Genomic DNA, 14,592 nt, shown 5'->3' with positions numbered 1-14,592 from the left:
CTCTCACGAAGGTTTCTGCAATGCCACGTGGATTTTATTGACTGTGAAATACTGTCGTAGATGCAATATTGGAGAACTGCCTCAAATCAAAAGATCTAATGGTCATGCCTGGCTAGAAACCCAGTGGCTGGGTGTTGCTGTGTTGTAGCTCACAGAGCAGCGTTTTAAGTCTCAAACGCTCATTTGCTTCTTGGCAGTGCAGACACCAACTTTGTCAGGGGTCAGTGCAAGCCACCCAGAGCTTTTACTGAAACTGAAATGAGCTGAGAGTACCGAGCGTCTCACAATCCCTCTGCAAGCACTCAGTGCTTGCTAAGAGCCAAGTCCAGAGGTGCCCTCCCAAGGATCAAATGCCCAATGTATTTCTTACCAATAGGGAGAGACTCTGACTGTTTGACTCTCCCTTAATGTACTACAAGACCAAACAGTCTCCTAAGTCACGCTGCGTATTTTCTGACTGCTGCTTTTTAAAGCCTCCTGTTATTCCCAAAGCTTGGACCAAATACTGAGTTAATGATTATTGGGTGAAGTTTCAGTGGTTATTTTGAGGGGACAACCTTTTCCAGCCTCCTGGACACCTGAGGCAGGACATTTAATCAATGTCTTTGTCCTTGTCAGCTGATGCATTAAATCAGGTGATGTTCAAGTACATAAAATCATTTCAGGCATTGACAATGTGCTTTCCAGTGTGCAGGTAAGGAGCAATAAAACCTACATGCATCATTCAGAGAATAAAAATCAGGTCAAGTTTTCAATTAAATGTGCCAACACGTACCCACTTCATGTGTGCAGTTCATCATCCCTTCATAAAGAGATTGGGTTTTTTTCTAGTCTTCTAAGTAATTGTGGATTTAAATCACAGCTTTATGAACTTGAGCTGGACTTGAATTCTGAATCTTATACATAAAAAAATATATAAATACTGAACAGAAGTAGTATACAAAATAAGGAAACTGATATATAATTAATGGATTTGGAAATACTAGATTGAAATATAATTCAGAAGATTAGAACAGAGAAAGTGAAAGAGAAAACAAATGAAAGAAATTGGTGGAAGACATGGCGAGGGGCAAGAAAAGCAAGCAGAGGAGTTTTGCCGATCAGTGGAAATATTTGTAGCTACATGGAGCCTTAATATATCTAAATTGCACTTAAAACAGCATATTATAAATAAATAAGCAAAGCTAAGAGATATTACACTGTACAGAAAATGTTTAGATTATTTTGTATACAATGGAAAACAGTGGTCATTGCCACTGAGCAAGTGAGAAATCCATATTATTTAATTGGCTCCACTTATTTTTGTCTTGGTGAGTTATCTGTAAGAAAATTCTAGTTACTTTTCCTTCATTTTTTAAAACATGAGGGGTCCAAAAAGTTTTCAGAGGGCAGATGTCTCAATTTAGAAAATATACAATTATTTCAATATTTAGAATTGAACCTGTGTTAATGACTGAATGAGCCTGTAAGGTGTAGATGGATACACTGATCTTCACTTGTTGGATAAACATAAGATCTAGGCCCATTGCAGTGTATTACGCAGACAAGGAAATACAAGCAATGAAGCTGACTGAACAGCTTCAGTTGATACCACATCTGTGTGCTCTGTGACATGGCATTTTGTCTGCTGCCCTCCTCCTCCTCCTCCTCCCCAGGGCTCTTCTCTTATCTGCAACATGTTATAGACAAACTCAGTTAAAAGAATGGTGTGTTTGTTCTACTTTGCCTCTGCAGGTCCTCGAGTCCAAGACTTACTCACTGCTGATTTTAGAGCACCCCTGCTCAGAGGACAGAGGGATGGGTTTCTTGTGGATTTCTTCCTAGCACTTCCTACTGTACAGTTTGAAAGGTACACAGCACCTCCAGAGATTATGTAGTATCAGTTATGAAAGGAAGAATGAAATCTGATGCCATGATTTCCAAATGAATTTCAGTCATTGCATAACCATATGAAATATGAAATATGAAATATGCATAACCTTCTGAAATCCATGTTAGATCAAGCATCATAAGGCTAAAAAGTCTCCCTTAGTTCTTAGTGTCTACTTGAAGTGCTCAGAAGTGCTACTGGTGCTAAGAAAAAGCCTGTGTGGACAGCACTGGAGGGGGTCAAGACACTCCCAGAGCGCAGTACTTGTGTCATTGGGTGTTCACAGCCAGACTCCCCAAAAGCTTCTCCTTCTCTTGAAAGTACCTCAAGCTGCTGCAGAACCAGCTGCCCAGAAAAGAAAGGTGTTTGCCTTGGAAACCCATTCTGGAAAATTTTACCCAAGAGACTGGCCAAGGTTACATCATGTCCCTTTGGTCAGACCTGCTGGACCACAGCCCTGGTCCTGCTTCCCACTTGGGCAGCGGGATGGTGAGAGCACAGCCTCCCTCTCTCCTGGCCTCTAGACCCATGTTTTTCACTGTGGGCAGGGAGCAGACCTTCAAATGCTTTTCTCTGACGGGTGTTCATCTTGTGTGTCTTTTGCATAAATCACCTTCTTCCTCCATGCCCAGGGCTGGAGGATGGAGCATGAGGAATACCTCCCAACCTTTCCCTGCAGGGCTCAGTATCCCAAGTGCCACATGGTGAGCTCTCACTCAGTCCTCAGATCCAGGCCAAAGATCTGCTTACTGTTGTGAATACATAAAGAGTTTTAAGATTCTGCTGAGTTTTAAGATGTATCTGTGGAACCTGTGTGATGTGCAGCAGTTCAAAGTTTGATTAAATGTAGGCAGCTTTGCACAGAGACATTGGTCTGGAAAGACACTGATGTGGGACAACATCCCAGCAGGAATTTTGACATACTTAAATCCAGCTAAGAAACACAGCAGCTAAGAAAACAGAGCAGGAAAATTCTGTGCAGGATTGCTGTCTCCAGATGTCAGCTATTCCTCTCCTCTACTCATTTGGGATCATCCATACACCATCGCTTTTGCTTTCAGAGCCTTGCAAAGGAGGCAGTGACGCCGCACCCTCCCTAGTAGGCATGGGCAGTTACTGTGTGTCACAGTTTCCCAGCTTCACTTTCATACCAGTCCAAACAATTATAAGGAATGTTTCCCCACATGTTTGGTGAGAGGTTGAGATACAGAATGGAAAATTTCTCCTCAAATAGGTGAAGTCCAGTAAAGTTACAATAGACAAACAAGAGGGGACGACTGTGGTGAGAATTGCCAGGTGCTACTTGCCTGGCCAGGTTTGTCTGAGCCCCAAACCTCATGTGCCCCAAACAGCCTGGGGTCTAGGGGAAAAATCAAGCAGTCACGGGATGTAAGGAGTTCTTTCAGGTTGATGATTCTACCCTGGACTCCTCTAGCTGTAACTTTCTGGACAAATAAATAAATAAATAAATATGCATATTGATTTTTTTCTACTCCTATCTGGTATAATAAACATTGAGTAGAAAACAGAAAACTGTGTGGGGCACACAACACAAAACAGCTGTGTTTTCAGCAGGAGGGTTCACAGTATTCAAAAGTGATTCCTCAGCTCTTCTTACAAGACAGTGAAATTGTGCTTCCCTGGTGATAATGAAATAATTAATTTTGGGAAAGATAGAAAAAAATTAAAAGGTGTAAATTAGAAAGTGTAAAAAGAGACTACATTTATAGAAGACTCTACTATTCTCAGCTTTCCCAAGGCAAATGTCCTATATATTTCCTGGACAGGGTCTTGTTTAAAATGGTTGCGTAAACATGTCTTCCTGCAGTTCAAGCTCTCTTCTCTCACACCTGAAGTGTGAAGAAGCTGATGTGTGGTGGGAAGAGCAAACTGAACCTGCTGTGTGCCAATGCTGAATTGCTTAGAGGCCTAAAAAAGCTTCTTGCCAATAAAAAAGCTGATGAACCAGTCTTACTTTAGGGCAGGTGGAATAGTTCATGTTCTCATTTTTATCATTAGCTCTAAGAGGGAAAGACAGATTTGTTTTCACATGGTTATTGATTATTAACCAGCTTTGTGAAAGGTTACCTTTCTGCTAGATACAGCTATGGTGGGGGGTTAAAAATCAATCCCTGGGAAAGTTCTGTTTCCCAGTCACCTTCTCCCACTGAGGTCCCTTGCCATGGATAGAGTTTACACATGTTGGTTTGAGCACAGATGAGAGAGAAAAGGAGATTATTGTGAATGTGCTCCACTCACCTTCAGTACTTCTTTTCTGTCTAAATGTGGATTCCAGAAAAGGGTTTGAGCACTGAGAAATCATTAAATATTATACAGATAGAGAAAATCTAACCAGACTACTTTAGGAAGTGTGATTGAACTATACTCCTTACTATTTTACACTCTAATTGGACAGTCAGGGTGGTGGGAGGAATGACAAAACTGTCATCGTTTATAACAAGAAAGGGAGCTAATTGAGTAGGGGTTCACAAATTATTTGTGTTGAACGGCAAACAAAATGCTCCTGTCACCTTTCCTAGGGGAAAAAAAGTGATACTGCATCCAGATTTACATTTCACTGATCTAAGCAGCCTGCAGTGCTGTCTGTCAGTCTACTAGGGAAGACTTCCAAAGAACAGTGAGCCACATCAAACCCTGTATGAACCATTTGGAGGTGGGAACTTGCAAATGCCCTTGAATTTCAAGAGATATGTTGTGTATGTTGGCATACATTTTAAAACCACATAAATATGACATCAGGCAGGTGACCTTGCTTTCTGAACCTCTGGCCATTCAGAGATTTGTATTATATTGCAAAGTTTTAGGAATAACAATAATATGGAATGACTTAACTATGCAGATTGTGTATTCTCTGTCAAACACCAGGCTAGAGGAATGTGATTGGATCTTGACAAGTCCTTAAAACATACTTCAATCTAATATGCTAACTCAAGTATTGAAGTGCAGCTATTGTGTGATGGTACTGTAGGACTGCAGCAGTTGTGTACCTGAAGCATTTGTTACTCCTGCTCAAATATCTGAACTCCTCTGCTTGTGTTGAGGATAATTACAACCTGCTGTTCTACTTAACACTGCTGCTATCACCAGGATCCCTCAATTACTGGTACAGGATCATGGATTCCTTTTTGTCTAATCTTTTGGACTAGCAAGGTGACTATAAGAATTTCTGTTTATGTGTACAAATACCTTAAGGGTGAGTGTCAGAGGATGGGGTCAGACTCTTTTCAGTGGTGTCCAGCGACAAGACAAGGCACAACAGACACAAACAGAAACATGGGAAGTTACATTTGAATATGAGGAAAAACCTCCTTGCTTTGAGGTTTACAGAACACTGAATCAGGCTGCCCAGATAGGTTTTGGAGATAATAAAATCTGGAGGGTGTTCTCAGCCTGAACTACAACTGTATTGAGTTTTGGGACCGTGCATCAGACACAACACCGAGCTTTTCAGCTCCATGGACAAAGTTGGGGGATTAAGCAAACATGCCAGCCATAAATATCCCCAAGTTATGGGGGATTTCTGCAGTCCTTTAAAACTTCCTAGAGCAAGTAAAGTACAGGATCTCCAGCTGAACTGCAGCATACACCCAGATGGGGTTTAAGGTGGGAGAAATTCTACCTGATCCATTGATGATTTGTTCCTGTGTGCAACATGTCCATTACTTTTCTCTGTTTTCAATGGTTAAAACTTGACTGTACATCTATTACTGGGAATAAAGATATTTTTATCAGCCATTTTTTCTTTCCATGGTTGCCTATAGACTGAGGATGGCCAAGTTTCTTGTCAATCCAAGCCTGCCAAAACCAGACTGGGAGAGTAAAGACAGGGAAGTTCTCAGCAGAGAGAGGACAATGTATATACAGGAGAATCTGGGCTCACCATTCAAAGTCCGCAAATGAGCTAGAGTCAAGGATGCACCTTTTATTTTCTTACATTGAGCCGACATATCTCAAGGCTCTTCTAGTTGGAAGAGTAAGACTGTTTAAAGGCAGACAGCTGCAGGATCAGCAGTGTCTCACACGGCAGCACTTAAGCTGGGGAGCACTTCACTGCAAGGTGGTGGGAGGCAAAATGTTTACATAAAGTTTCAGGGGAGATTTAAAAAGTGAAAAAATCAGCTGAGGGCTACTACATTCATAGCACTCAGGAACTCCTTGGAGCAGAAAATGTTGGGAGTTTAGTAGAAGATGTTTTGGTGTCTTGTATGCACACCCTTCTGCAACTCTCTCAGGGATGCATATTGACCTCTTTTAGGAACGGGTTTGTGTCTGCAGAGCCCAGTTCTGGGGCAATGGGGCCATTGGTCATTCCCATCATTCCTATCGGCCTCCTCCATCACCCATTTTCCACATCTAGTGGATAATTTCCCGCTCTGGTGGGACCCATTCGCTGCTCAGAGGCTTCTCCTGGGAACCTTCAGCTGTGGAAGGACACAAGCCAAATATCAGTGATTGCATCCCAGGCCGAGGAGGCAGGCAGAGGTCATCCCTGGGATCTGGCTCCAGCAGGGCTCACCCACTCAAGGAACCCCGGGCTGCCGGACATCACCACCCCCAGGACGTGGCCGAGGTCCCCAGTGCCGGGATACCCAGCGGGGCCCTTTAACTGCTCTGCAGCTCACCACCTTGTTGTCAGAACGGCAAAGCGTGCCCTTATCGCCTGCTCATGCAGGCAGAATGAAAGAGAATTAGCTCTAAATTATACGAAATTCATTTGCTTTGGAGGGTGAAGTGTTTGCTCTGTTTAGAAACATTCGTTAGAGAGAGAGGACCGCATTAAGACACCGGGTAATGGTCCTCCCAGGAGATGAATCAATTTGCTCTGGGTTTTATGGCCTCGGGTTTGTTTATCCGCGCCGGTTCCCCGTGGAAAACCCGGAGCAGTAAATGCTCCAGGTAATAGATCTCTGGGGAAGGGGCTGTGGGTGCTGCACTGGGGTCGGGGGACAAGACGTCTCTGGATCAAAGGACATCCGTGACTTGCAAGAGACCTGAGTGGAGGCATCGTGGACGCGTATGGGGGAACCACCACGAAGGGAGCTACGTCCCCCCGCTCGCCTCACACCGCGAGCCCCGCCGGGCTGTGTGTCCTGCCCGGAATGCCAGGGGATGGAGGGGGCAGGTGCCGGGCACAGGGAACCTGAGCAGCAGCCATGTCTATCTGTAATTCCCGCTAATAAAATACTTTTTCACTATCCGCACTATAATTGGTTTACAGCCTTTTTTGTTTATTTATCCATAAGAGCTGCTGTTAAATGGCTTGGGAAAGCAATCGCTTAATGGCTCAATATTGAATCAAAGGCTCAGTGTGCTTTCTAAGAGATGGGGGACCCGCGTGAGTCCAGAGCGGAAACTCAGAGTGTAATGGACTGGGCAGGTTTATGATCCCATGGAACAGGGCACAGGAACGAGGGACCGGGACCCTCCTGCCTCGCCCCTCAGGGCGTGCATCACCACTGGCCGAGTCGAGCCGGGCCGGGCCAAGCCGAGCCGAGCCGGGCCTGGCCACCCGCTCCCGCCCTACACAGGGCGGAGGGAACGCACCCCGACGAAGGCGGCCGGAGCGCCGGCGTCGGGGAAGCGGAGGCGAGAGAAGGCGGGCCGGGCAGATAGGAAGCGTGCCTGCACCCGAGCAGGAGAGAGCGGCGGCTGGACCGAGCGCAGGGAGGCAGGGAAATGATCTTTGTCCCTTTCGGTAGCTCTCCGCCTCCTCATAGCCTCGTCACCAAGTCAACCGGCACCAGCTCGGAGCACATTATCTCCGAGGGTCAACACATTGCAGCCCAGGCCGCGGGGAAGGCTCCCAAATTTACCTCTTGGACAAACAATCCGCTGCCTATCGCTCGCTCTGGTGATAGCATTGTGGTCCCCCACCGGCCGGTGCTGGGCTTCGCTCAGGGCTCCGGAACACGGGTACCCCCGAGGGAGCGCCCTGCCCGCCCCTGGACACCCACATCCCTAGGGGGAGATGCCCTCACAGCCAAAAGTGCCCTGTCGCTAAACCCCACCAGGAGCCGAGTTTACCCCGGCCCTCCGAGGATTTTCATCCCCGGGGGTCACTGGGGGATGAGCAGCTTCTGGGCAAGTGCGGGGGAGAGGGAAAAGATGAGTTTAAGCACCATCCGTCCCGGAGCTCCCTGCGCATCGGCGCAATCCCCAGAGCCCCTGCCCGGCACCGCAAGCCCACCGCCGCGGGACTCCTCACCCCAAAGCAGGGAGCAGCGCCCAGCAGAAGGCTAGGGGGTCTCGGGGTCGGCCCGGCTGAGGGCAAGGAAGGGGGTTGCGGGACCAGGGCCACTCCGGGTGGCCTCCTACGGCCCGCGCCCCGCCCCGGAGGGTTGCGGGAGGGCTCACGTGGGGGAGAGGCGCCTATGGGGAGGCGGCGGGAGCCGGGCAGGGCGGTGGGGCCCGGCGGGGCCGCCAGCTGTCAAAGAGGCATCCCGGGCTCCAGCGGGAGCAGCCTTATGTATCCCTAAGCTGCGAAGCCCCCTTGGCCCCGCTCGCCATGAACACCGAGGAGCAGTATTACGCCTCGGCGCAGCTCTACAAGGAGTCGTGTGCGTTTCAGAGAGCCCAAGCGCAGGACTACAACCCCAGCCCCCCCGCCTGCCTGTACATGGGCAGGCAGCAACAGACTCCTTATTCCAGCGCCTTAGGGGCTCTCGAGCAAGGCAGCCCTCCAGACATTTCACCTTACGAGGTGCCCCCCATCACTGAGGATGCCGGGGTCTCCCACCTTCATCACCATCACCACCACCACCCTCATCTTCCTCCTCCCCACCAGGACGCGCTGCCTTTTGCAGACGGGGCGGACACGGGGGCTATAGAGGAGCCCCGAGTGCAGGTGCCTTTCGCCTGGATGAAGTCCACCAAATCGCACGCCTGGAAGGGACAGTGGACCGGTAAGCCCCGCCGCATCCCTCTGCCCACAACACCCCCCACCCCCGCCCCGCTTCTGTCCCTCGGCGCTCAGCAGCCCTCCCTTGCACCGGTCCTGCTCCCACCGCTCGGATGTGTGGAGCGGCCCTGGAGGGTCGTTTCCCCTCTGCCAGCCTCTGCAGACCCACTGCTCTAGGGCTGCTAGTGTTGGGTTGAACGCTGGGGAGAGAGCCGGCGCTCCAGTCCCCGCCGGCGGGCTCACGGCTCCCTGCGCCTCAGCAATTATTAACGAATTATTTTTCACCAATGAACTAATTATGGCCAAGCCGGGACGTCGTGACGCCTCCCGGGAGCTACTTCCTCGGGCAGCACAGTGTCCCCGCGGGCGCGGTGAGATCCGAGCAGGGGCCGGGTCGCGGAGGCACCTGCGAGGTGGAGCGGGCGGGGAAGCGGCAGGCAGGGCAGGCGGGAGGGGACAGCCGCGCTGCCCCGCGTCCCTGCGACCACCGTACGGCCGCGGAGCAGCCCTGAGCCCTCAAGGCAGCCGCCGAGACCCTCTCAGCTGCCTTTCGGCTCCCCCCGGTGCAGAGCCCATCTCCCCTCCTGGCCCCTCTATCCCGCTCCTCCTGCTCCCCGGCGGGTTTTAGCCACAAATGCACCTCTCCGAGTGAATAAAACAGGGCACGGAAAACAATGCACAAACGAAACAGAGTTGCCAGTGAGGGGAAGAAACTCTATCTAGGCAGAAAGTTCCGCTGCCCAACAATATTTCTGTCTCTGCCGGCACAATGTTATCGTGTCCTGCGCCTCCGTCACGCCTATACGGCAAATATTATATTAATGGCTTTGTTCAAATAGACAGTTGGAAAAAGGACCGGAGTATTAAAATCTCCACGAAATAGTTTGGGAATTGCATGGTGCAGGCCGAGAGGGAGGGAAGGACAGGTGGTGGTCCCTAGTCTCCCTAGAGGCGCATCCGCCCACAAAGGTAGAAGAGCGCGCTGTCCCAGCCCGCGGACACGGCGGCAGGGATGGTGTCAGGGCAGAGGTGGGGAGAGCGAGAGAGAAAATCAGATTGTTTTCCATGAGTTGAGTGAATTTCAGGAATAATAATAATAATAATAATAATAATAATAATAATCCAAACTTTTGAACAACACCTTTTTTTTTTCCTCTCTCCTGTACCCGAAGAATGACAAAACCAGCAGGAAAGTGAAACTTTCCACGTGGAAGCCTAAAATTCTTGCCTGTTGTCCCCAGCCCTCCAGGGAGGAGCAGGCAGGGGCTGTGCATGACCCGGTCAGCGTGATGTGTGTGCAGGGTTCCTGCCGGAGCACGCCGCAGGAATAGAAAGGGGCACCGCGCTGTGCCGAGTGCGACAGAGCGCTCACAGCCAAACGCCGGCATATTTTGTACCGTGTATGGGGCAAACTATATGGCCCGACGATTTATTTTTCATGGAAGCCCTTGGGATTTGGACGTCCATGGAGGCTACCGGGTTTTGTGCTGTTGCCAGCAAAAGGCGCCCAGGGAGGCCGCGGCGAGCCCGGCCCAGTGCCACACGCCGTGCCCGGCCCCGGGCTCCGCTGCTCACTCCGGGCTTATCGGCCTTGTCCCGGGGCCCGACCGACCTCGGCTCTCCGACAGACCCCGGGCGTTCCACTCCAGTTTAGTTTAAAGTAACAGAACAAGGGTTTTTTTCAGATACAAACTCATGCATGCCTAGGTTTAGATTTACCAACATTTTTATGCATATATATATTGATTTTAATATTTATTTATATAGCATATAGGTATATACACATCACTATGTAAACATAAGTGTATTTAAATATATATTTTAAATACATATGTAAGTTTTATACAGAGGTTTGCATTTACAAACACTGTATATATAAATACAAAATCATGGGAATAGGGAGATGAACTATGGGAGAATCCACGTATCTCTCTTGAAATTATTATTTCATTCTGGATGTTTAAAGCACCGTTCCCCTCAGATGATATCAACCCCAAAAAACGTTCCCAGAGGGGCGCTGGCACTGGCAAAAGCGGCCCTGAGTTTCCATGCCCACCTCTGGCACCTCTCGATGCGCCCGCCTGTGCTACCAGTGCCCCAGTGTCCACGCAGGACTGCGGCGGCCGCGCTGGGAACGGCCATCCCGCCGCTGTCACTTTTTACAGGAACAAGAAACCCAAGGTTTCATCAACGTGGTGAAATGGAGCGGCTGCGGTTCAACTCCCGGCCCGGCCCGGCCCGGCCCAGGAGGCCCACTAATTATAATAATTATTATTGCTTTCTTTTAGAGGGGCTTCTTTGGTGCGTTAGGCTTTTTTTGACGGTTTTTTGAGGGGTTAAATTTTTCCATTTTGCTTTGGTTTGTGTGTGTGGTGAAGTTTTTTTTTTTTTTTTCCTTTTCTCTCTTAAAAAAAAAAAAAAATTAATTTAATTTTAACATGAACCTTAACAATTGCGGCCCTGGATCCGGGAGCCTTTCTGAGCTTTCAGTGTCACGCCAAGAGTGGCACGTGAGTTTCTCCCTCGGCTCCAGAGACGGTGCTTCCCTGAAAACTTCATCCAAATAATTGCTAAAAAATAGTAAATTATTGTAAAATAAAATAACAGCAGCGGTGACTGCCACCAGCAGCACCACCTGACTCTGCCCAGCAGGAGAGCCCCCTGAGGCCTCCCCATCACCCCGCTTGCTTCCCCCCGCGTATCCTCCGCGCCGCGCAGGGGTCGTGGAACGCCCGAGGGGGGCGGCCGGGCTGGCCCAGGCTGACTCTCGCTTCTCTCCAGGTGGACCCTACATGGTGGAACCGGAGGAGAACAAGCGGACGAGGACGGCATACACGCGGGCGCAGCTGCTGGAACTGGAGAAGGAGTTTCTCTTCAACAAGTACATCTCCAGGCCGCGGCGGGTGGAGCTGGCTGTCATGTTGAACTTGACCGAGAGGCACATCAAGATCTGGTTCCAGAACCGGCGGATGAAGTGGAAGAAAGAAGAAGACAAAAAGCGAGGAGCGGGCAACAGCAATGACCCCGAGCAAGACTGCGTTGTGTCCTCCGGGGAGCTGCAGACCAAGGAGGATCTCCAGCCGTGCCCCGCCGGGAACCTTCCCTCGGGAGCCTCCAGGGACCTTCTCGCCCCCAGCCTGGTCCCCAGAAGGCAGCAAGACTCTCGGTGAGCCGCGAGGAGCTCCACGCCCCGGGACGAGGAAAAGGATGGGACATGGAAAAGAGCCGAGAGGCTGGCGCCAGCTTCTTTCTGCCATGCACTGCCGTGCCGTGCCGTGCCGTGCCGTGCCATGCCGACCCACTCGCACCTTCCCCCGGGTAAACGCGGTGCTTTCACTCCGAAACTCGCGTCCTCCAGAAAGTAAGTGCAAGATGCTCAGCTGTGACACGGAGAGGCTCGCTGCGGGCGCTAGTGCCGGAGGAGGTCGCCGGGAGCCGCCGGGAGCCGCCGGGAGCCGCCGGGAGCCGCCGGGATGGCGGCAAGCTGGGCCTCGCTGCCCCCGGCCGCCCGCGCCTCAGCGAACCCTACGGGATAGCTTCCCCAGGGAAAGGTGGGTGTCAGGTGGGCACCGACGGTGTGTGCCCCCCCGGGTGCACGGAGAGGTCAGGAAAAAGCGCACGTTGCGAGCACTCTGCCTTCCTTGCCGCCGGCAGCTGCTCGGCCGGAGCGCGCGTCCCGCCGCGTCCGTCGGCCCACAGGCGCGGACACGGACCCGAGTATCCCGGACCATCCACGGGCTGGCACGCCGCCGTCCCCGTCCCTTCCAATCGCCCCAGGGCATCGGCTCTACCGAGGACTCTCTCAGGACTGTTACTTACTTCTTTGGAAACTAGACCTGGTTTCTTTCGTTTTCTTTTGCTTTTGGGAAAGAAAGACGGGGGGAAAGACAAAAAAAAAAAAAAAAAAGAAAAAAAAAAAAAAGAAAAAAAAATGAATTAGAAAAGGAAAAGCCCAAGTGTCCTGCGGGCAGGATTTGTCTCCCGCGATGACCAGCTCCCTATGACCGGCATAGGTAGCCAGACCCTCCTCTGGGCTCCGCCAGCTGCTGCGGGGACCCTGCGCTACTGGCCACGGCTCCGCGCCCGTCTGGGCTCCGCGGGACTCCGCGGCTCCAGGGCTGCGCTCGCCTCTTCGAGGGGTGAATGCGAGCCCAGGGATGCAGCAGAAAAAGTCGCGGGTGTTCTCCGGGCAGCGAGCAGACAGCGCGATATATCTGGGGGGGGTAGGGCTGGTCCCAGGGACATTGTGCTTTGGGAAAAAGCTCCTGCCTCCCTTCCAACTCTTTCGCAAGCTCGGACTCTGACTTGGAGAGGAGAAACCTCTCTGCAGCCCCAGCTCCTGTCCCGGCGAGTCTCTCTGCGTGGTTTTCCTCTGCAGACTTTTCCCCCCAGCAGAGGCTGGGGGCCGGCTGCCTCCCGAGGCACTGCAGAGTATCGGGGACTTTTCCTGGGTGCTATTTTTCGAGCCGGCCCGGTGTGCGAGAGAGTTCGGCTCCTCCGGGCTGGAGCGGGGAGAGAGCCCTGCCGGGGCTTCCCTGCGGGAAGATGGGTAGCGGAGTTCGTGCCGGCCGCCCCGGGCCCAGCCTGCCTTTCCTGCTTCCAGGAACAGCCTCCCCGTCCCGACAACGGCGGGGACTCCAACTAAATGGGGAACAATTCACAGCCGAACTAGAAACAGAAAACACCGGCTGGAAGGAAGCAGGAACTGCCCGTTTTACTGTCGGTCGGGCAGATCTGCCTTCTTTCCTCGACAGGGAGGTTCCTGCCCCATACCCGGCAGCAGCAACCCCTCGAGCATCCTTCGGGGACCGCCGCAGGCTCTCCGGCGCTGCGGGCACGGAGTGCCATGGGAGGAGGAAAATGAGGACAACCTGTCGCACCCTGACCAGAGGATGTTCCCAGTCCCTCGGCTGAAAGCGACGGGGAGAGCAATTAGCTTGGCACAGCTCTTTGGGGTTTTCTAGTTTTACATGGAACTTTTAACACTAAGGTGGAAACTTGAACTCAAGGTGTATTTTGTCTATTGCTTTTCTTTCCTCTGGGGACATTTCTATCTGTGTGCAAACAGGACTATTTCTGGTAATTTTTCCTGCAAGTTGCCTGAGAAATTTATCATCTGAGCCTGCATATCCTTATTCATCAAAATGCAGTCAATGAGTGAGATCTGTTACTAATCATTATATGAGCAAAATTCAAATAAAGCTGTTCTGCTTAAGAAGCAAAACACCATATTAATTAAAGTAATATTTCTTAAACTTTTGGGGGACATGAAGCCATTTTTAAATCTCAGAACTTTTAATCGCTATTCATTAGCATTAAGCTTTCACTGGTAACATGAAGTGGAATAATTTTCATGTACCTTTTACAATATCTGCCACAGACATTACGATTCAGGAGCCACTATAGAAACAGATCCAGCTGAAGAAAGGATGTCTTTCACACAAAATACCTCGATTTTATTCTAAGATCAGTTGAGCACATTGCCCACCTGTCCTTTCTTTAGTATAGAGCATTCAGTTTTGATTTTCATTGTGCACAAAAGAAAAAAACCCATGCACAATTAATGTGAATTGCTTGACCACGGTGCCAAGGTGTTTTTATTAGTAGAAGCAGAATCAGAACTGCATGATTAACATTAACTAAATCATGACAGTTCTGGGACTTTGTAGAGCTAAAGATTCATGGCAACTTCACCTGACAGAATAGCCAGCCCTACACAGTGCTGGGGAAAGGCAAGGCTGACATGGAGAGTTATAAGGCCACTGGAGTTCTTGAGCCATGTCACCTCACCAAAAACAGTTGT

At 50.4% G+C, this 14,592-nt stretch overlaps 1 protein-coding gene across 1 annotated transcript; it reads left to right on the top strand.

Annotated features, from left to right (window-relative positions):
- Positions 1-8,310: 8,310 nt before the first annotated feature.
- PDX1 (pancreatic and duodenal homeobox 1) lies at positions 8,311-12,136 on the top strand. Its single transcript, XM_068178231.1, has 2 exons — positions 8,311-8,793; positions 11,571-12,136. The coding sequence occupies exons 1-2, from the start codon at positions 8,397-8,399 to the stop codon at positions 11,957-11,959; spliced, it is 786 nt and encodes a 261-aa protein (XP_068034332.1). The 5' UTR covers positions 8,311-8,396; the 3' UTR covers positions 11,960-12,136.
- Positions 12,137-14,592: the final 2,456 nt, after the last annotated feature.

Source organism: Anomalospiza imberbis, chromosome 2 (assembly GCF_031753505.1).
Source record: "Anomalospiza imberbis isolate Cuckoo-Finch-1a 21T00152 chromosome 2, ASM3175350v1, whole genome shotgun sequence".
Classification (NCBI taxonomy): domain Eukaryota; kingdom Metazoa; phylum Chordata; class Aves; order Passeriformes; family Viduidae; genus Anomalospiza; species Anomalospiza imberbis.
Note: the sequence above shows the minus strand (reverse complement) of the source record. Positions and strands in the feature narration are given on the sequence as shown.

Excerpts from the sequence above, each read along its gene's own strand:
- PDX1 (XM_068178231.1), top strand. The coding sequence starts at position 8,397 with ATGAACACCGAGGAGCAGTATTACGCCTCGGCGCAGCTCTACAAGGAG. Across the intron at positions 8,794-11,570 it reads CTGGAAGGGACAGTGGACCG|GTGGACCCTACATGGTGGAA; the intron begins GTAAGCCCCGCC and ends GCTTCTCTCCAG.